This window comes from Anopheles stephensi, chromosome 3 (assembly GCF_013141755.1).
Source record: "Anopheles stephensi strain Indian chromosome 3, UCI_ANSTEP_V1.0, whole genome shotgun sequence".
NCBI lineage: Eukaryota > Metazoa > Arthropoda > Insecta > Diptera > Culicidae > Anopheles > Anopheles stephensi.
Genome location: NC_050203.1, coordinates 3908366 through 3929166, shown reverse-complemented (window position 1 = coordinate 3929166; position 20801 = coordinate 3908366). Strand labels below are relative to the sequence as shown.

Genomic DNA, 20801 nt, shown 5'->3' with positions numbered 1-20801 from the left:
TCCCCTTTTCGCACTGATCCGAAACCATAGTTCTGGTTGCAGGTGGTTGTGGTAGGTCGGTCCTATCACATAGACAGTATCCTTCGTTCTCTCTCTCTCTATCTCTCTCTCTCTCTCTCTCACTCGCACGCTCCGAGATACATATCTCGGTTGTCTATGCCTTTGAAGAACCCCAAATGCCGCTTCGCAATGGGGCAATATTCCTTCCGAAAGGTCCCCAAAGTCCTGCCGGGCATACAAGTTCGTGCTTGAACCATGATGCGACTACGGGACAACATCTGGGGACCTGCTTAAGGGTGTAGATTTGAGCTACGAAGCAGACCGAAACACGGACACCGTCTCGACGACCGTTCTCGTTATAGCTGTTCGATTATTAATTTTGGTACCGAACCGTCATATTTTCTTCCGCTTTCGGTTTCCCCCTGGCGGACTTCACAGAACGAAAACGTTTCTTTTCGCCCACCCGGCTGAGCATCCGAGAGGAGATACTGGATACGCCGGAAGGAAAAATATAATTTAGCAGATGAGAAGGGACATCGGACGGTACGCTATCGCTGTGGTATGGATGCTAAGATGCTCTGCTGATTTCATTTAAAACATGTATGGGAAATGTTTCTGGACAGCCAGAGAGCTAGTATATCGTCTAAAGCACCGTTTTACCACCCTCATCATGTAGCAGCTGGTCGATTAGCCGCAGAGTGTCCGTGTCTAGGTTGTTTGTCATACAGGATATTACGATCGGAAGACGCATTGAAATCGAAAGTCAAATGACTTTTAAGCTTCCCTCACTTTAAATACGAACGAGCGAAGCAAACATTAAACGGTGCCTTTTTACAATTAAAATAGTGTAAAACCATTTAGAATCAACCCACTTTTGCACAAACAACCGTAACGTCAAGTTCATTACTACGCCCTAGCCAAGACAGCGAAGTTAGCAGCTTTTGATGTTCGGCTCACTTCACCTTGCTGCAGGCTTGTTTGATGTTACACGAGTTGCAACTGAGTGGAAAATGTGATTCTTCATTTTCCGGGAAGCGCAAAATGCTTCTTGTTTTTGAAGGTTTACGCTTTCCCCGGCAACGGATGTACCCGTGCGCGTAACCTCTGCGAAGATCTCCGGGTGGGGTAGGATTTACGGTAGGATACAAATTTACTTCGTGTCTCTCTTGGGTTAAAGTTTCACCTGGAAGGAAATGATTGTGTGTTTTGACGATAACAACTTCAAGGTTTTTTTGTTTAAAGCGAAAAGAAAAAATCGATTGGACAACATTGACTTGTCAAAAACATTGCATACTTTTAGGAGTATTTCCTTTTTATTCTATCATAGAGATTTGGACAGCGCCTAAAAGTATGCAATACTCAGTAGCTACTTTTATTTTCTTAAGAAAGCTTATTTTTTAAGAAATCTACTGCCCTATTTATTGACAGCATTGACACTACGACAGCCCCCAACTATTTCTTTCACCTTCAAATTGTCCTCGAGAAGAGAGATGTTTTCCTATTGAGCAATTAATCAATCAGCCGATGTCGCGCCGGAAATTGTAATTGATGAATGATGACGGTTTTTGTAGCACAGTTAGTGAGCATAAATTCTTTTTCCTGTTAGCAGTAGAAGAAAAGAAAAACATCCCCTGCTCGTAAGCTACAGCGAGAATTTACTGAGAAGGATGAAATCGATACCGAACGAAATGGGTCCAATCGATCAATAATGATAATAATTGTAATGATCTCGATGAAAAATGTCCATTGTTATTTAATGGCATCAAATTTACGATCCATTCCGCGAAAGAAAGCACGGAACGCGTAACAGTAAGCCGGTGATAAAAAAAATCAAATTCAATACTTACCCCATGGAGGGACGCCAATTTATCATTTATCTGTAGCTTGCGGCAAAGCTAAGGGTGCGTCCGGTTTTAAGCCATAAGTTGAAAGTCGCTAGAGAAATCACGGTAATAAATTGAAAGTGATGAATCGGCATCATCGGAGTCGGTGGTCGATTTTTTCGATTTCCAATGAAGCAGGAGTGTTTGGAACAACAAAAAAATTGAACAAACAAACCTTATTTGCATTTGCCTAACAAGGGTTCACCGCTGAGCTGGCAGTGAAACGGAAAGCTGTCATCGGTGCAAACATGCCCTTGGCTGTGCGGGACACTGGAAAACTCCGAAATGTCCTAATGAGCAGCTCACCGACCACATTACCAAGGTCTAATGCCGGGGCAGTCCATTAACGCGAGCATTTGCGGGTAGCGCTATCCATTAGTTCCGCTTATCACTGGAACCTTTCATCGAACCGAAAAAAAGCTGAACCTTTTCTCCATCCGTTGACTGAATAATCGATAATTTGTTGCATTCGGTGTAATGATGCCGGTACGTTTCATAGCAGCGCAACCCGTCTACTGCTCGGAGGCGGCCGGCATAAAGGTAACGCCGTGCCCGGGTCTTCTACCGTCGTTGGCATCGGTTTGATTGACAGATTGCTCGCATTCTCTCTCTCTCCGGTGGCTCGTGCTCCATAGTGACATCACCCTTTGGCGCTGTGTAGCAAGGAACAGCGAACAGTTGCAAGAAGGACCCTATGATCGGTCATGAAAACGAAACATAATATTTATCAACCAGCGTTGACACGGTCCCGGAAGGTTTCAATTCTTCTTCACTACCGGGAAGGTAGCAGTTGCAGTTGATACGGATGAGCTTTGCATAATGGATAGTTGGCTCATAATATTATACATTGTTTATGAAAGCATTTGGTAAAACTGAAGTAATTTCATGTAAAACTAGTTATAAAATATCTTAAAACAAAGAGGAATTAACGCTCTTTTATATTATTGCGCCTAAATGTATGCAACACACTCCGCTTAACGTTTACTATATTATTTTTTAAAATTTACTCTTTTAGGCAAATCTGTTCTGGAGCAAACATTTTGCATATAACAGCACAATTTATTTCCCAAGCTTTTCCCACCAGCATCACCGCTTTACGAAAAGCTCCAGTTTCCGATGGTCGTACGTTTACCGTAAAAATCACTCCTCCTAACTACTTCCGATAAAGTGAGCACACATCAAATCAGATGCCGGAATCAGGAGGACAAAATAAAAGCAACACGTTTGTCACCTTACTTTTCCCGTCTGCAACGCGCACACGAGCACACGGGGGAAATGGGCAATTTTCCGCACGGTTCGCATCAAAAGCATAATCATCATTTTGATCCTCTCTCTCCTGGGCCTGGTCTTTCGTCACGGGGCGCTCGATGATATTCTTCTCAATCATGTTGATCACCATCAACGATGATCCTCAGAATCGGCCAAGAATTGTACCCACTTTCCACTGGAAACGATGCTTCATCTCAGGTTGCGTACGGCCCGGCCGAGCCTCTTTACTGAAGTAGCATTGAGACAAGTTCAATAGCCATGACAATGTGTTTTTCCCCCTTCCGTCATCTGGTAGCTTTTCCTTCTAGTGACTTTTTCCGTGCTGAAGCTTTCCTCGTCGCTTGAAAGTGAAATCAGGCATTGATTGCCTTGGAAAAAGCGGTTCGGCCAGAAGTACTCTACCCAGATGGGGAAGAAAATGAAGGAAAACAACGAGAACGGGAGGATCATCATTTCTTATGGGTGCCAATAATTTCCAATGCGCTCGCACAATAATCCACCTGAAACAACCGACGCCAAACCCCAATGTAATCACCACCGTGTAACTCGTTTGCCTGCCCTGCACCCTGCAGCTTGTCACCGTGCCCCCAAAAGGGGAGAAAAAACCCTTTTCCTGGGAGGATCAAGCCAGGGGTTGGAAAATCTATTTCATCCACGATGGTGAACGGGGTGGCAAACTTTCCCGACATTCCGAACCGTTGTTTCGGTGTTTTATCACTGGGGTGTAAGCAACACTTGACGCAGCAGGAGGTCTCGGCTGTTGGTGGAAAATTGAGATTTATTGTTATGTTCTCCCCACCCATCCAACACACCCAACTGTAACCGGGGGGCTTTTTTTTCTTAAGCAGGAAACCTCCTGCTGTGCGAACGGGAAACTGGGTGTATTTCTTTTGAAACAGTTTTCCTTTTCACACCGAGGAAAACTAGCTCCGGTGGAGGATGGGCTAAGCATAACAATTTCCCCCCATACTTTTTTCCCCGATGTGAGTCAGCGGAATGTTGGGATTGGGAACTATGATTTCTTTTTTCCCATTTTTTTTTGGAGGAGAAAATGGAAATGGACGTTAAGGAAATGGTTCGGTTTTCCATCCGAAATGCGTGTGATAATTTAGCCTTCCTAACCTATCCCAAAGAAAGGATTGGCTTGGTGGTCAGGGTGGTAGTGAGCGACAAGCGCTTCGAGTACTTGTATTGGAATGGAAAGCTTCGATAGTGTGTGTGAATGTATTGGCATAAATAAGAGGACACTTTCATTTTTACCCGAAAAGTAATCCGGAAGTAATTGACAATTTAGTGCATGATTGTGATTTGTTATCCTGGGTGATAAAACCCAGGCCTTACGTACGGGCTAATGTGACCTTTAGGAACAGGAAAATTGTTTCTGTTCAAATTAATGGGAATGATACTTACAAGTTGAGATAAGTATTCCTTGTAAGAAAGTAGTTTAAGATCGACTTTTACATAAATTTCAAGTTGAGAATCAAACTTCTCGCTTGGACTTACCAAAAATTGGAATCCTTACCTGTTGCGATCCAGCTTTCCAACTTTTCGCCACGCTAATTACCACCCACTGAGAGCTTTTTCCCCAACAAACTGCCCATAATCCTAGCAACAAGAAAGTTCCCCTCCATGGAACGACTGGCCGTGAATTATGTCACGAATCAGCGTGACGTAGGCGTTTGGTGGACATCTTCGCAGACTACTCTGTGAGTCGTCCCGACCCCAATAAAAAAAAAAAAACAATGTACGAAGTGATTGTTTGCGTAAATTGGTTTCCTATTTTTAGTCGTCTCGTCTGATGGGCCGATGGGAAACATTATCCGGTCACTATTGACAGCCGTAAAGCCGTTCGCGAGCACCGATCGGCCGAACCGCCACGAGACAGATTTTGAAAACGATACTATAAATAACCGAAAATAAATGCCAACCAGGCAGGAAGAATCTGCTCTTCTTCTCCGTAAAGAGTGTGCATTCATGACGCTGTTTTATCATTTATAGTAAGCGGAGACAGCGTATACAATTGTTCCGCGAAGGGCGTTTGTTGCTAGGGGCTTACAGAGTGGGGGATTTCTTTTCGACTTTTCGTAGAATTTGTTTAGGCTTATGTATCAAAATTTTTGCCTGCCACGTGTTGCAGATTGTAATGGAACGGAAATGTGAAGATCGTGGAGATACATATTTGCACGATGAAAATAATAAGCCGCTTAGAAATAACCCCTTACTACAACACGCCTAAATGTATGCAATCCGCGCGACAATTATCTGAGGTTTCGTTGCAAGTTCTTCTTTTAAATAGGTAAAATAGCTTAAAATCTTGAAAGAAAAGATCTTCCACATGGAAACCCATTAAATGCTGCAATAGACTGCCATCATGCACGGCTTAAAACATAGTTTTTGACCATTCGAGTGGATGGTTTCTCGGTTGCCCACGTGGATGGAGCTGTATCGGAAGCATCGAAAAAAAAGAGAGGAAACCGAATACTATCGCATCAAAACCCCGGCCTGTCAAATCTTTGACACAAAATGAAGTTTATTAGATTACATTCACATGTGCTGCTTTTTCTCCAAGCCGTGGCCTTGAGCAGACCTTTGCACCACCGCGTCCACACGGCCAACGGCCAAAATCTGGCAACGAGGTAAAACAAAATTTGGTTTCCTTCGAGAGCAGAGAAGCATTTTTGTGGGTTTTGTTTTTCGTTGTCTTGCTGCCAGCCTTTGAACCTGTACGTGGGATCGATCGAGTGAAATGTGTTAGTTCAACCGACCGAAAAGTGATTATCCTTTCACATGATTGCCTTACTCGAGCGTTACCGAACTCGTCGCTCGGAACGGTGGCAGATTTCCTGTGAGTGTCTTGGCGGTGATACGAGAAGAAATTCCTTCTCTCTAGGCTTATATTGTTAACGTACTGGGTTAAATAAATTCTACAGAGACGATACGCATAGCTCATTTTACCGACCCGCCAAAACCGGGGTGTGTCGTACCGAGTCGCACAAATGATTATGTTTCGTTTGAAACATTCCTGGAATGGTTTGGTTTAAGGAATTCCGGAGCTCATTTCTGTTCATTTGCGAACTATATACATGGGGTAAAACAGAACGTCGAAGGATTGTTTTATATCCAAAAACGAGCGCACACCAAAAAGAAGATTGGCTCTTGTTGGGGCTGGAAATTAATTCAATAAACATACCACCGGTACGGAGAACGCACCGAATCGCGCCGGGACTGATAAGATGATTTTAAACAACAAAACGCCAGAAAACATTGCTCGCCTTTTTAAACTAACAGCAGCCAGGCAGGGAATTAAATTAATGCGCTCTAGGTGTCGTTTAGCGAAAAGTGTCCCAGGCAACGAAACGACGATCATTTTTCAAACCATGCGCTGAGCTGCTTTATGTTGCTTTTCTATTCCAGCTTCTACAAAAACTTCTTCCTAGACTAAATCAAAACGACTCCCACGGTCGGAGAATGTTTTGGGCGAAACAATAAAAGAATGACATAAAAAAACGGTCGCTCGTCTCATCCGGTTTTATTATTTGCACTTACGTGTGTGTGGGTTGGCTTTGTGCCACCAGTTGATGGAAGATGTTTGACTGGAGAAGTTTGTTTCGAAATTTGGTCGGAAGCTTTGTCTTGTCAATCTGACGTGAGTGTGTTTTTGGCTGGGGTTTTATTTCTAGAGTAGGATAAAACAGCAGCAAAACAGCTTATGATTGTATTTATTATCGGTTTGTTTGCGTATTGAGAGATTATTCCTAGAATCAACGTTGGCGGTCGATGTGCTTCTGTTCTAGACTCCTGCAAGTATTTGAAGAGAACAGTACATTGCATAACTTATGCCGCTTCATCGTTATATTCAATTGCTTTATTGAAATTAAAATCTATTAAGCGCCTAAATCTATGCAATTTACATCACCAGATCACGTACTAGGATTTTTTTGCTGCAAGAATAAATATTCAATAGGAGTTCTTGGAAATTAGCAATATTATGTCTGCACCCAAAACATAATCTTGGGCTTTAATTTTCAATTAATTCTCAGAACCGGTGAGCTCTTCAACTTTCCGTACGAAGATGAGCTGAAAAATATTCTCAGCAGGCGTAATAATACCATCCCACTTTCTTCTCTTCATCCGCCGCGTGCATTTTTTTTGTGGCCGCACACACAAACCGATTAAGAATTTAATAATGTGGTTAAACTCGTAAAAAAGCCATCGACTTCATCAGTTAAGCTGATCAAACAGTCCACCGGCGACATCCCATCCGCTAGTTGGCTTTTTTGCTTTATCTTCTTTTTGTGCAATTTTCCACTGATTTTCCACGGCTAGGCACGGTGCTCTAGGAAGGATGGGAAGCAATTTATGGGCCACGTTCGCGAGGCACTCTGCATTTTGAAGGCCCACCCGTACAGGCGCACACCGTAAATGGGCTGGCTGGTGGTGCGTGGTCGTTTTAGGATATACGAAACGATGAACCACACCACGGGCACCCTGAAGTCTCGTTTGCCTCGACCGTGCCAGCCTATTGGTTGGTGTGAATGGACGCCATTAAAACTGTAGCTATATGCGAGTGACAAAATTTTACGACACTTTTGAGTGCCGTGCCAACATTAGAGACGCACAGCTGGTTGGTAGTTTTACACGACCATTTTACCGTTCGTTAGGCGAGTGCTGCTGTGGTCGCGAATGGGCACCTCTGGGTGAATAGATTTGAAATTAACTTCACCTGGTTTTTTATTCCATTAGGTTAAATTGTTGTGCGTGACGTTTGAGTTTCCTTGTTGGGTTTAATGTTTGGCATTTAATTGGCGTGTCCCATAAGTGCTCACGGCACGGAAATCTTTCAGCAAAATACAATTATGTGCTTCAGCTGTAAGAACATCTTCTCTCCTAAGCTAAAGCTCCCAAAAAATGCACAGATTGAATGGACAGCGCAGAGAAAAGCACACCGAAATAAATCCCTTTTTTAGCCACGATACTCAGCTGCAACTGGTGGTTTTTTGTGTGCTGTGTTTTTCTTCGCCCGTTGGATGCCAGCAACTTCTTCCTATCTGCACGATCTGCATGCTATCGGCTACACGGGCGCCCGTAGCCGTATGAATTGCATTCATTTCCGGTTCCAGTTTCCGTATAAAAATATCCTGAATGGGCTTCCTGGACCATCCCTGAAACGCTTGCGGTGAGGGAGGTGGCCGTGCAGAACCGGGGTGAAAAAAGGAAAGTTTTTCTACGGCTTCCGCCTTCACCCAGGCCATTTGCACCGAAGCACAACTACACTGGCGTCGATAGTGGATTTTCGTACCAGCATGAGCGCCGAAAGCTCCGGGCTTTCGGTCCTGGATTTTGCTGGCGCCGTGCACCGGATCCTTTCACGAGGCTCAGGTCAAGCATAATTTTTATTCTTTCACCTCATCGCCGCCGGCATCGCTCGGGATCTATTGCCGGGCGTGGGAAAGCAAAGACGCGTCATAAGTTGCTGTGAAATTGAAATAATGCTCCTAATGGTGTCGAACAATGGGGGAGCTGGGCTGCACTCTTTTCTTATTTCCATTGTGCCGGGCGAATGTGCTCCTGGGGATTGGTGGGCATTATTTGCTGTAAATGAGAACGATTTGCCTTGTTTTTTTTCTCCTTTCTGTTCGGTGAGATAAAATACGAAGCTCTGTGCCTTAGGTAAAGCTTAATTGAGGTTAATTAAACTCGAAACGCCTGAAGGTATGCAATTATTGAAGAATGCAACTGGTTTCTTCTGGATTTGTCACGTTGTGTTAAAATTGCACACATTTACGTTAAGCGACCTTAAACTTTAAACTGCTGCTCTTAAATTTGTGGGCTGATTGCGTTTGCAAGTAAAATGGAACCGTATTTCACACCATTAATCATGCATCAGCCGACCGAAAAAAAAACCACGACTCCCATTCCACCGTTCGTGATCAATGCGATTGACGTAAATAAAACTGATTTTTATCGTCTCACCTGTCGTTCCGAAATGTGTCCACCATTTTTATCACACACACTCCCATTACTTACTTTTTTTTTTGCCGTGGAAAAAGGGCCATCCTTCCAACGAGGCCGTCGAGCGATTGATCTCGAAACTGTCCCCGAGATTTTGAGACAGTGGCGTACCAGACGGCAAGGAATCGCACCATCGAACCGTGGCGCGAAACACGCGTGCTGTGAAATATTCATTTATGATAATGCGAGGATACATTTCTTCCATAAAATCCGATCCTTTCCATCCCTCACACGCTCGCGGTCCGCGTCGTCTGAGGGTGGCTCGCCTTTGAAAGTCAACCGTGGAGAAGTGCCGGTGAATTTAACGGATCAGTTATGCGCTTGCCAAGGCTTTTTCGGGAGCTTTTCTCTCTTGCTCGGGAGGCACACATAATGCGGCTTATGGTAGTGGGAGACGTTGAAGTACGGCACCAACCGATACAGCTTTTCGGCTTGTGGAACGACTTCACAATCGATTAATGTATAAGATACCGGTTTCGATGTGTACATATGTTCGATTAGCATACAGAATGGATCCCCAGCGCCGTGGAGGAGTTGAAAGATTTCGTTTTCTGCAAACTTTTATGCATAGGTAAAACCAGGCTCTGCAGACGATTTTGGAGGAAAATACTTCGCCTGAACGAGGTGAAATATATCTTTCGAAAGGGGTTTCGAAGTAATGGAATATTTTGATGGAATGAAACGTGTAATCCTCACATTTCACAATATTGATAAATGACAGGAGCTTGAGCGTGGCGAACGATATAGAAAAGTCCGCATGTGGCCGCAGGGAGCTGTTGAAAGCGCAAGCAATTAGTTTTGGGCGTACTTAGGGATCGTTATCCGTGCACGGGGATGATAAATTTAACCGATTCCGATATCCAGCGTGGCGATATGGCGGCTACATCCATATTTCACCGTTGTTGCTGTTGTTTCCCTTACATGCGATCATGTATTTATTGTTTCGCCAACTCCCGGTGGAGTACTTGCTTAGTGAAAATAAAAACAAATCATTCCTGTTCCGCGGGACAGAGTGCGGGACCTAAGGTATAGCAAGGAAATGGCGCTTATAATCGTGACAGGGACGTGGGTTTGTAAAATTTATGTTACTTCCTATTCCGCTTTTCAGCTGCCGCGGCCCTGTGGCGATTGATTGATTTCACGTGCCAGCACTGTGGTGCAATGGGTGGATGGGAGCAATATAGGGAAGAAATATCGACTGAGCTGATTGGAGTATGAACAAAAGGCGGGAACCGTATCGAGCTTTTGGGTAGGGCAAGCATGTGTGAATCTGAATTATGAATGACATAAATCATGACAGATTTGCAACGTGAGAAATTATATTTAGACTGAAAGAGAGAAACAATGTAAAAGTTTGGTAGATGATAGATTAAAATAAAAATGGAAGAGGTGTTGAATAATAAACACACTTTGCATCACGATTTTGTAATGTAAATAGTATACTTTTAGGCGCAAAACTACTCCATAAATGGCAGAGTGTTCACACAAAACGCCTGAAGCTCTGCAACTCGACTTACCGCATTACCTTGTTATTGTCGACGTTAACAAGGCATATCTTGTGGGAAGCAAACAACCGCTGCATTGATATAGTCCACCCATGCTTTGGACAGCTTTAAATTCAATTTTAATACTGTCCCCAATGTCATTTTGGCAAACATCCTTTTCCACACATCTAAACTCCTTCCTCCATGCTTAAGCTAGTCAACCATAATTTCATCCGTCTCTGTCGGATGTTCGGTTCTGGTCGTAAAAATAAATCCCCCGCGGAGGTATCGTCGCCCGGTCGTTCTTGGAACTCGCGCACAAACCGTCAACACACACCACTGCGCTGGCTGGACTGACTGACTGAAAGCGCAAAAGGGCAATACATCATGGAGGCCTGCGCCAGTTGACTGGCGACCGCATCAAGCGTTATCCTTTTCAAAAGGTGAATCATTTCTTCACCGTGCTGATGGGGGGGCAGGGAGGGATTTTAGGGCGGCTCTGAAGCGTTCACTTTTTATGGTTGATTTTTGAAGCACACTTCACCACCGTCGGTGCACAAAAATGAACGTATTAACTTGTCTTTTTAATATTGTGCGAAGCTGGCGGTAGATTATGCTACTCGTGATATGAGACAGAGACCGGATCAAAGGAATCGAGGTTACGAACCGACCAAGCATCAGATTTTCGCTTTGTTTTTGTTTTGCTTCAAGCCGTCAATATGGCGTGAAGTTAAGCTTAAACTCACTTGCTTTGGAGTTTGTTATAGAGTTATCGCAATGGATGATAAGCAAAAGATTTATTAATAATGTTTGAATATTTTTTTTTATTGAATATACTCCTACTGCATTTATCTTGTGGATGTAAATCGCAGTAACATTTCAAAATAGGCATCGCAGTATGCATTGGAATATTCCTCTATAAAAGCTGGGTTATTAGTTTATATCAAGATGTCGGAAATAAAACACCTAGACGTAGAAGGCTACCACCGCGAGTAAAACCAAAGCCAGAGTCAGAGAGTATTCAAGTCCACATCCAGAAATCAGCAAGCCTTGGCCTTAAGGACCACATAAGCAGTTTATTCGTGTTTTATTAGAACAAATATCTATTTTCTAATTATAACCTCATTCTCTATTTCTATTTCACCAGGCCTTGTGACCGGAATCTTCGCGACTGTGAGCTAATATCATGCCGCCTGCGACGAGTCGAGCCACTATGCCGATTACCAGGCTCAGCGCTACAGCAGTTGGCCATGTGTGGTTTCTACGAGGATCTAGAAAAGGGTGTTACGTGTAAGTATCCCGTTGCGTACTACAACCAAATCTAAAATTTGTCCGAGTTTCATTGACATTTGTGCCTTGCCCGTCGTTTTTTAGTATTCCGTGCCGGAGAGCAGGGACGCTACTGGTACGCAGTGCTGGGAGGACAGCTGGAGGTGCGATACCATGCGGCTGACACGAAAGATGGCAAGGTAAGGGTTCGTTTTGGAAGCAGCTCATAAAACTAACTAGATAAAAGCATTCAACCACAACACAAAAATGGAATATCACAGCGCTTGGATTGCATAGGATTGAGAGTTCCATTCTTTGCTGTTATCCCCTCGATATTTATGAGATTATGGGCTTGTTACGTTTGTTTATACACTGTGGGCGTGGAATTTATTTGCAATCCTTCCACCCACCGGAGATTATGATCAGCAAAACCCATAACGGAATCGGTCCTGTTAGGATTATCGATGGCAAAGAAAAAACCACATTAAGCGCATCAGGATTGTTCCGGAGTTCTCGAGTAGTCACAGCTTAATTTGAAATTCATGAACATCATCAGATTACTTCCTGACTGTTTTTTTCTGTGTGTGCGTTTGTCCATGTGGTTGTGGGTAATCCATTAGAAAAAGCATTATGGATGTACTCTGCTCTATGAACCGGAAAAGCGTTCCTTTGATTTGGTACCTTGGGTGTGTGAGGGTTCTGGGTAGAGAGAAGAATTCTTCGAGAGCTCTATTTTGCTTAAGTAATTCTTTGGAATTCATAGAAGAAACGAAAGGAAACGCACCCGGTGCCAGTAAAAGCCGAGTTACCGAATGGCTGTATTTATTTCACGACTTCAATTTCAGAAGGCTTCACACATAATATACAATCGACAACCGTCAATCAATACGGCCTGTTTGTTTATTTATGCTGTACGAGCGCTCCGGAACGCATGAAACGAGCTGATTGTGGTTGTTTCACGCTACCCGTCTTTGGGGTTTGTTGTAAAACAAACGACATCACAACAAAGGTGTCATCTTACGCTGGTGCCCTGCAGAGCGCGGAAGGACTGGCACGCTGGCAGACTCCACACCAGGCTCCAGTGTAACGGGCGTGTGCTTGGTGCTGGTGGGTAAAGTGGATCGAATTTCACCTCACCGATACGAGACCATGATGTCATGGCACTCGTACCGATGACACAACACATTGGTGTGCCGTTTTGCAAGAAGAAAGAGTCTTCGGTTCGAGGAACAGCACCGCACCAAGTAGGACGCTACTTGAAGGCTTAATTAATTAAGATCTTAAAAACGCTTAAGCGAGAAGTGGCACTACATTCCAGCAAACCAAATAACCGCAACGCATTCAACAACCTCAATGTTTTGAGGTTTCGATTGAAGTTGATTAGTGGCCGGCAACGGTCCAATTGCTTGACATTGTCCGCACGGCTTTTTTGTTTGAGAAGCGCAGTTTCGAATCATCCAGAACCAGTGTCTGCGTATGACTTAAGCGCATCCAAGATACGACGCACAAAATCCCTCCACAGCAAGAACGCACGCTAATCAAGCTCAATCAATAAAACCACGCGTAATGGAGCACATGGCCAGCTCACGGTCACTTGAGCGGGAGGGCATTCCAACTCTGGGCCGGGAACTAATTGCAGTCGGGAACTGGTTCAGGCGGTTTGTGGACATAACTGCCACGGCGTGTGCTCAGCTCCGGTAACACAACACCGGGAAAGAAACTACTTTCGGGCGGACGTGACCTCACGTAATAGGAGCACTTCCGATGAATGGGAAGAACCGCTCTCCGGCTCCGGTGTCTGGTGCTGACGCTCGTCGGTAAAAGTGAATGGCACGTGCGTTGGATGAACATGCGTGAAAGTGTTGTGAGTGGTGTCATCCACAATTTGGGACACGGGACCTATCTACCGCGCGCAGTCAGATTTGATTGGCCTTTCTTTGATTGAAGGTGTAACATATCAAAGGAGCTGACCGGGCTTCAAAGTTATTCGTAGCGTTTTCGTTGGTGGTGGTTTGAGGCGTAAGCGTTTGTCTTATACATTGCATGCCTTCAAGTGTTTCTTGCTGTTAGGCGCCTAAATGCATGCAATTTCCCTTGCAATATCACACTTGTAGCTTTACGGCTTGTTTTATCTTAAATTTAATCTAAACGCTTTTTATCCATTTCAACAATCTGCCACCTCTTCCTAAAGCGCAATTGCTCTAATAATACTGTTACTTCACCCAAAGCATTCTAGCAGCTCTCTGGGAATCACTGCAACGTTCACAACACTGGTTGTGTCCGGCGAACACAGAAACAAAACAAAACCCTCCCAACGCCTACTATGACTAGTTGGCTTCTTGCTGTTGTTCCGCAAAACCAGCCCGGACCGTCCAGACCCGGGACTCCCGGGTTTAGGTTATTACTGGCGTTGTTTATTTATTTGTCAAACAACATTCTCCATTCCACGGGCGCTGCACGTTCGGCCGTGTTGCTACTGTTTCACGAGGTGTAATTTCCTTTTTCACTTCCGTAATTTCCTTTTGCTTCCATTTTGGCATGGCCTTTCTGCGGTTGTCCTTCCCGGCAAATCCCGGACCAGGGCTGGATACAGCGCACCGTGTAACGATCGGCCGGGAAAATCCCCTGCGGAGGGTCCAAGATTTGAGCGTTTAATATTTTGTTGTTTACGCAAATGTATCACTTTACCAACCGTCATCGTTGTCGTCGGTTGTCGTAACGATGGGTTGGGCGTGAGTATATTTCGCTGCAAGTAGGCGATCGTTGGGCAACAACGAAAGCAAAAAATTGTCCTCACTTTAGAAACATTTTAAAATGTGTTTGTTTTGTCTGGCCGGTTCGTAGCGTGATTTTGTCGTGCCGAAACTGATTTAGTCATCAAACAAAACATCTCAATCTTATACTTGAACTCACTTTGTTGTAGAATCTTACAAAGTGGACATTAGAAATCATTTATAACTATACAAGGAATTTAATTTAAAAATTATCAATAATTCCTGTAAAACGTTAGAGAATAGTTTTCCGTTTAGAAATAAGAAATTGGTAAGCTGTGAAACCATGATTTATTTTTCTCCTGCTCTATTCTGTACGCTTCCTGTTATGAGGAAAATTTATGTGCAATGGAATGAAAATTCCCTATCGAACTGTGCAGTGCTTCCCTCCGAGCAAGCCACCATTCATCGGGTGGAAGAGTTTTTTTCGCTGTACTCCAATGTTTGCACAACCCGAAGCGTAAATCCAAGCACGGAACGACACTAGGGGATAAACGGGTGGGAAATTTAATGTAAACTTTGCAACTGCACACTGCACACAAAGGAATCGAACCATCGCGAGAACCTACGCAGCTAGTTCACGGCTCCCAAGCAGAGCTGGAGTGGCTGAAATTGGATGCTCTCGGTTAGTAAATTTCAATTTTCTACCTTCTCCAGATCTAAACCAGTTCTGGCGCGTTGGCAAACGTACTGCCAGCCCGGATTGTTCCCCGGCTGTGCCTCTCGCTGTGCACAACGTGTGAAATGTTGTACAAATCCTGTGACTGTGAGTTCCCCTGAGCCTCACCGCCTGAAGAACTGACTTCCACCGCACGTCTAAACGGTAACGGCGTTCTATTTTCACGCTATTGATGTCTTGCGGTAGAATCGATTGTACCTCGTGCGGATGATGTTGTGGAATTCCGTTTTCAACACCTCGCACCGTAAATCGCCCCGGCTCGAGAACATTACAATGGGTGTGTATTGTTGTTGTGTGTTGTGCAATTTCTTCCACTGCGCCGAGCCGAGCCAATCATCGACATGATGAAATTGCGCTGCGAGTACTTTCCTTTTGCTGTTCGGAGGCAAGTCCTTCTCGACATGGTCATTACGCTACCGGTATTGGTTGGGTTGGGGTGGCCAGTTCTATCAACAAGTTGCAAAACAGCTGAACCGCCTGAATGTAGGCAACACTTTCTCCATTGTTGGGACAGGCTCAACACACACACAACACTCCGAGGTTCAGAGAAACGAAACGGTGAGCGGTTGATGTTTGTGCTGATATAAATTCAATTATGAAATTAATTCGTTCCTATTAAGTAATCAACAGTACATTATTTTCCTTCACTTCGCAATTTTCTCCCCCCAACCGTAACAACGTCTAATATGGTAGGAGTGTTTGCGCTTTGGTGTGTTTGTTTTCTCGCCGACTGTTGCGAAGAAAACAGGATCCGAAGTCAGCCTCGGTAGCTGCGGACAATTGTCTCTGAATTATGATGATTTGATTCTGGCTCTGTTTCTGGTGGTTTTGCACTGGATTTGCTTCCGCCGGTGGACATTAGGTTCGTGAGGACAATGCAGCAACGTACGTTTGTGTACTGTGTCAACGAGATTGTCTACCACCAGCGCTCGTAGATTGTACCGTCGTCGACCAACGTGTCTCAGCCGACTCTGACAAACCGTCAGCATGAATAATGAAAAATTGTTACGATTCGTCGCGGTTTTCTGGTAATTTTCCGACCCGCTTCAGTTCCTGTGGAAGCAGCGAACACATTACCATCAGCTAACTATCATCATCGCGGCGCACTGGAAACGTGTGCCGGGAAGTCTTTTATGTTTGAAGCCAAAGCGTATCTAATACCATTTATGATGCGGTTGCTTTTCGATGCCAGAGACGATAATGATAATGATGATGATGGCGATGGCAGTGGTGTTGACTTTAAGCAGCCAAACGTTGTGATAATTTATTCGATTAAATATCTGAAAGCACGTGAACGAGGTAGCGCAACGGTTTGAAGGAAGGGAGATTTTAGGCGGATCATGCCGAAATGCTAATGAGCGGTGGAATGTTTGTATATAAGAATATATTGAATAGCGTGACGAATCAGTGTGTGTAGGTTAAAAGGTGTTACGAACGTTAAAGGATAATTTCGCAGATAGGTGTGTAATAAACACGAATAATTAGTAATCGTTTGCGTTTGATGTCCCAGCGTGATGTCACATGGTATGCGAAGAATGAAGATATTACATTGGAATGTATTTGTTCCCTTTGAATGACACAAGGACACATTAAGCGCCATAAGTGTCGCCCTTAGTTTGAAGTTGCTGTTATTTGTAGCGGAAATTGCATAACTTTCGGCGTTTCCATCCGTATGAAACAATAGTAAATTGAGGACCTTTCGTGTCCATTTGTTTACCTTTAATATCAGCCTTTTTGGCTTGTATAAAATTATATTTTTAAACAACATTTGATAATTAAAGCCTACTAATAACAAATCAAACTATTGAGTAACGCTCCAAACGAGTCACAAAAATGAAAGGATTTCGTCTTTCTAAGCCGAAACAACCTGCATCACCTGCATACTTACATCACACCTTTGGCAGGAACCCTAGTCGGGCCCATGCCTTTCGCGAAAACCACCATGCCGATGTCATTTTATGCAACCATTTCCTTCCTCAAAAGTGTGTGTTCGGTCAAGCCCCGTCCAAAAAGGCCTTGCAATGTGTTCCTGCTCTACGAAATCGATATGTAAGATTAATCCCACCCGTAAACGGCGGGCCGGTCGCCTGATGCGATCGCTTGGGCCGTGTGGAATGTGCACACATGGAACGGCACCGCCATATTGCGAATGCCGACAACTTGAAGTTGCTGACACCCAACGGAAAGGCGGCTGCTGTTTCGGTTGCGTTGACGCATTGGTTTTGTTTGCACTTGTTTATTTGTGGGCTGGTGCTTACTGATGTCGTTGTGGTCGTTTGCATTACACACAGTGGCCCAGTGTAGAGAATGACACTGGACAGTAGAAGCGTTTGGAATTCACTCTCCATTGCTCAGCTCAGTATGCAATCGTTTGGGTCTCTGGGTACGATTTCGAAACTAGATCTCTATAGGAAGTAAGAGATACTTTAAGATATTCTCAATCTATTTGTATGGATTAGCTACATAAAATTTTTAAAGTAAAAATAGTTAATCAAAAATGACTTCCCATGTCACATAATCTCCATCATTATAGATTCAAGCTACACATCCGCCACCTATCGGTTGCTTTCCTTTAATTACCCTATTTAACTCACCGACCTGTCGTGTCGTGTGTGCGTTTGCCCCGAGACAAATCAGGCCTTCTTCGCGTCTTAAACAGCAGTTCTACTAGTTTGTTTGCTTACGTATCTTCGAGCGTTTAGGGTGCCGTTGAAAACAGTTTGCCCCAACGCACTGCTATTTCGCTTTGCCTACTTTCAACACATTCCATCGATCGTCACTGTTGCGTTCCCCAAGTGGTCGCCACGTATGGTGAGTGTATGTGCAGCTTGATCGTTCTTCCAGCACGCTCTGTTGTCTTAGGTCAACTTCCAGAGCTGTGAAGGGATTTCTTTTCGATACCGCGAAGAAGTAAATAAATAGAGTTTAACAAATGGAGATGTCTTCAGGAATCTGTGAAGGCCCTTTGCACTGCTAGTTATTCGTCGTGCGAGAATTAGTTGAGTAAATAGCTTCTGAGGATGTTGTTTGGAGCATAGAAACTTCATTAACGTTAACTTGTCTCGTGACATTAGCTTAATCATTGATACTTTCGTTATTCCTTTGTATTGAGATATAATATTTGAAGAATATTCCAGCTTTCTATTGTGACTGAGGGGTTATTCATACGTAAAATAAAAATAAAAAGAAACTAAGGTCGATGTGACTTCAAGTTTGTTTACGTTTTGAACTGTCACCCGCTGTAGTAAATGTGTTAAGTAAATTAAATTCAATTTCAAACATAACAAAACCATCTGCTCCCACCCAAATCTCCGCGGTTTTGTTTGTTTTTCCTTCCATCTGCTATGGTCACCGTTCCAGTTGCACTAATTTCATCGTGATAGGCTTCTGTAATCGATTACGATCAGCTAAGCGTCATGTCGTTTCCTCCGTGCTCGTTCATTTCATCTTTACCGCTCAGCTACATTGACGCCACGCTCGATGTAACGATCGTGCAGCCACCTTGCGAGAGAGAGCGAGAGCGTGAGAGAGAAAGAAAGAGAAAAGGAGTTCACAAGCTCACACACGGTTGAGAAGATCGCGTTTTGTGTGCAGGAAAGTGCATCCCCTTCTCTCCACCCCCCCTACTTCTTCTTACGTCCACAAATAGATCCACATCCACTGCACCACGGATCACGGTGTAAGAGAGTCAGCATCCCTCTCTCTCTCTCTCTCTCTCGCTCAGTCCCATTTTAATAACGCATTATCTCTCGTTCCGCACAAACACGCGCTCGAGTGAAGAAGGCCGTTGCTTTTTTTCGGCTTCGGGGTACGTTGCACGCAGTGTCAGTTTAGCCGTGGATGACAGCGTGTACGCATTCGCCTTTCCGCCATTTCTCGCGTCGGTGTTTCGCGCATTCCGAGCCGCTTCGATTTTGTGCCTTTTGCGGTGCGTGTGTTTATTTAGTGCGAATGCGTTTCTGGTGTGCAGTGTGTGTATTTGCACAACCGATTTATGTGCGTGTGTGGCTTGACCAATAATGGTCAACCGAGTCGGTCAAACGGTTATTTGATTTGAATTTATCGGGTACCCATCGCGCATCTGTACGACTGTACCAATATCTGTTGCATCGATTAGAGCGATTGTGGTCGTGGGCGTACCGAAGCGAAGTGAATGTGAGTGAGTGCATCCCACCGAGTCCCGCAGTGGCTATTTGCAGTTCTTGGTGACCTCCGTGGTTTGGTTGCGTTTTTGGTAGCATTTCGAACCAATCGTTCGTACCCAAATTGGTAGTGGAATAATTGCGGAACAGATTCACACCCATTTTGTGGTACAATTTTCAATGTCAACCTTAGTACAAGCGATCCTCCGCACCGTTTGACGTTTGCCATCGTTACAACGTTTGGGAGTGTTGGTGTACAATTTCGCTTGAGTAAATAGTGTGTTACTGTGAACGGTGCTGTGCACAGGAAGCTGGTCCACCGGGGTAATAGTGTTTGCATAGGCAACATCAAATCAACCCAACAGCTGGTATATGAGCGTTCAACCCACGCCGAAAGTGATAAGCAGGCAGCAAGAAGTTTGTTTACCTGTACGCTGGGTCCCTCTAATAAATCGTTTGATAAGATAAGCTGATTCCGGTGGGTGGAAATAAACAGCCTGAATTGTGTATGATAAAACTATATGCATTAGGCTGGCGGATTTAGCCCACCAAAGTGCGTAAGTTGTGCCGGCTTGTGTTGTGGATTAATGGTGAACGAATCGTAGTTCAAGTGGTTTCTGGAGATCAACGAAAGCTGTTTGGAAAACTCCTGGCGGATATCGTTCATCTTGCTACAGTGAGTAATCATTGTTTATTACTGACTTTAGTGTAAGAGTACGCCACGAACATGTCACGGTGTTGTTTACTTAATCAAACCTTGAATCTGTCAAGCAAAACATCAGCCACGCATTAGCTTATGTAGAATTCAATTTTTCACCCAAACAATCAAACAATTGTTTACACTGTTTGGCATCAATACCCGTGAATCATGTGGTCCTATTAACCAATCCCTAGGAGTTACTTCATTTCGGTCGATCTAGCTTACGGTTGATCAACCGCTCCTTCCATCCCAAAAACGAACCGCAACGTATCGATCACCATTCGATCCGAGCGGAAAATGATCATTGCCGCAATCCACCGTGAGATTGAAACCTTCATCATCGCGTGCACCCAGACGATGGTGGTGGCAGTTGCTAAAATGGCGCGGCGAGTGATTAAAATGTGCACCGTACGCAAAACCGATGGCGGATACGGCGAAGGTTTTGCGCTTTAACAATCGCCACCGCCCATAAAGGGCACACTGTCAAGGCATCGGGTAACATAAAAACAAACACCACAACGGTGACAATAAATTAGTGAAAATAATAAAGGGGGGGACGGTTCGGGCGAGTAGTACGCACTTGAACAATTAT

At 44.2% G+C, this 20801-nt stretch overlaps 1 protein-coding gene across 3 annotated transcripts in view; it reads left to right on the top strand.

The window, feature by feature from the left end:
• LOC118514493 (rap guanine nucleotide exchange factor 4) overlaps nucleotides 1-20801 on the top strand; it is a 108387-nt gene that overhangs the window by 26666 nt on the left and 60920 nt on the right. For 2 of the 3 annotated variants that reach the window (XM_036061416.1, XM_036061417.1), the window contains exons 3-4: nucleotides 11796-11938; nucleotides 12023-12117. In XM_036061416.1, the coding sequence (XP_035917309.1) occupies nucleotides 11796-11938; nucleotides 12023-12117 (238 nt within the window). Of the gene's footprint in view, nucleotides 1-11795; nucleotides 11939-12022; nucleotides 12118-19188; nucleotides 20186-20801 lie in introns of those variants that run through there. The other variant, XM_036061422.1, reaches the window with a different exon arrangement.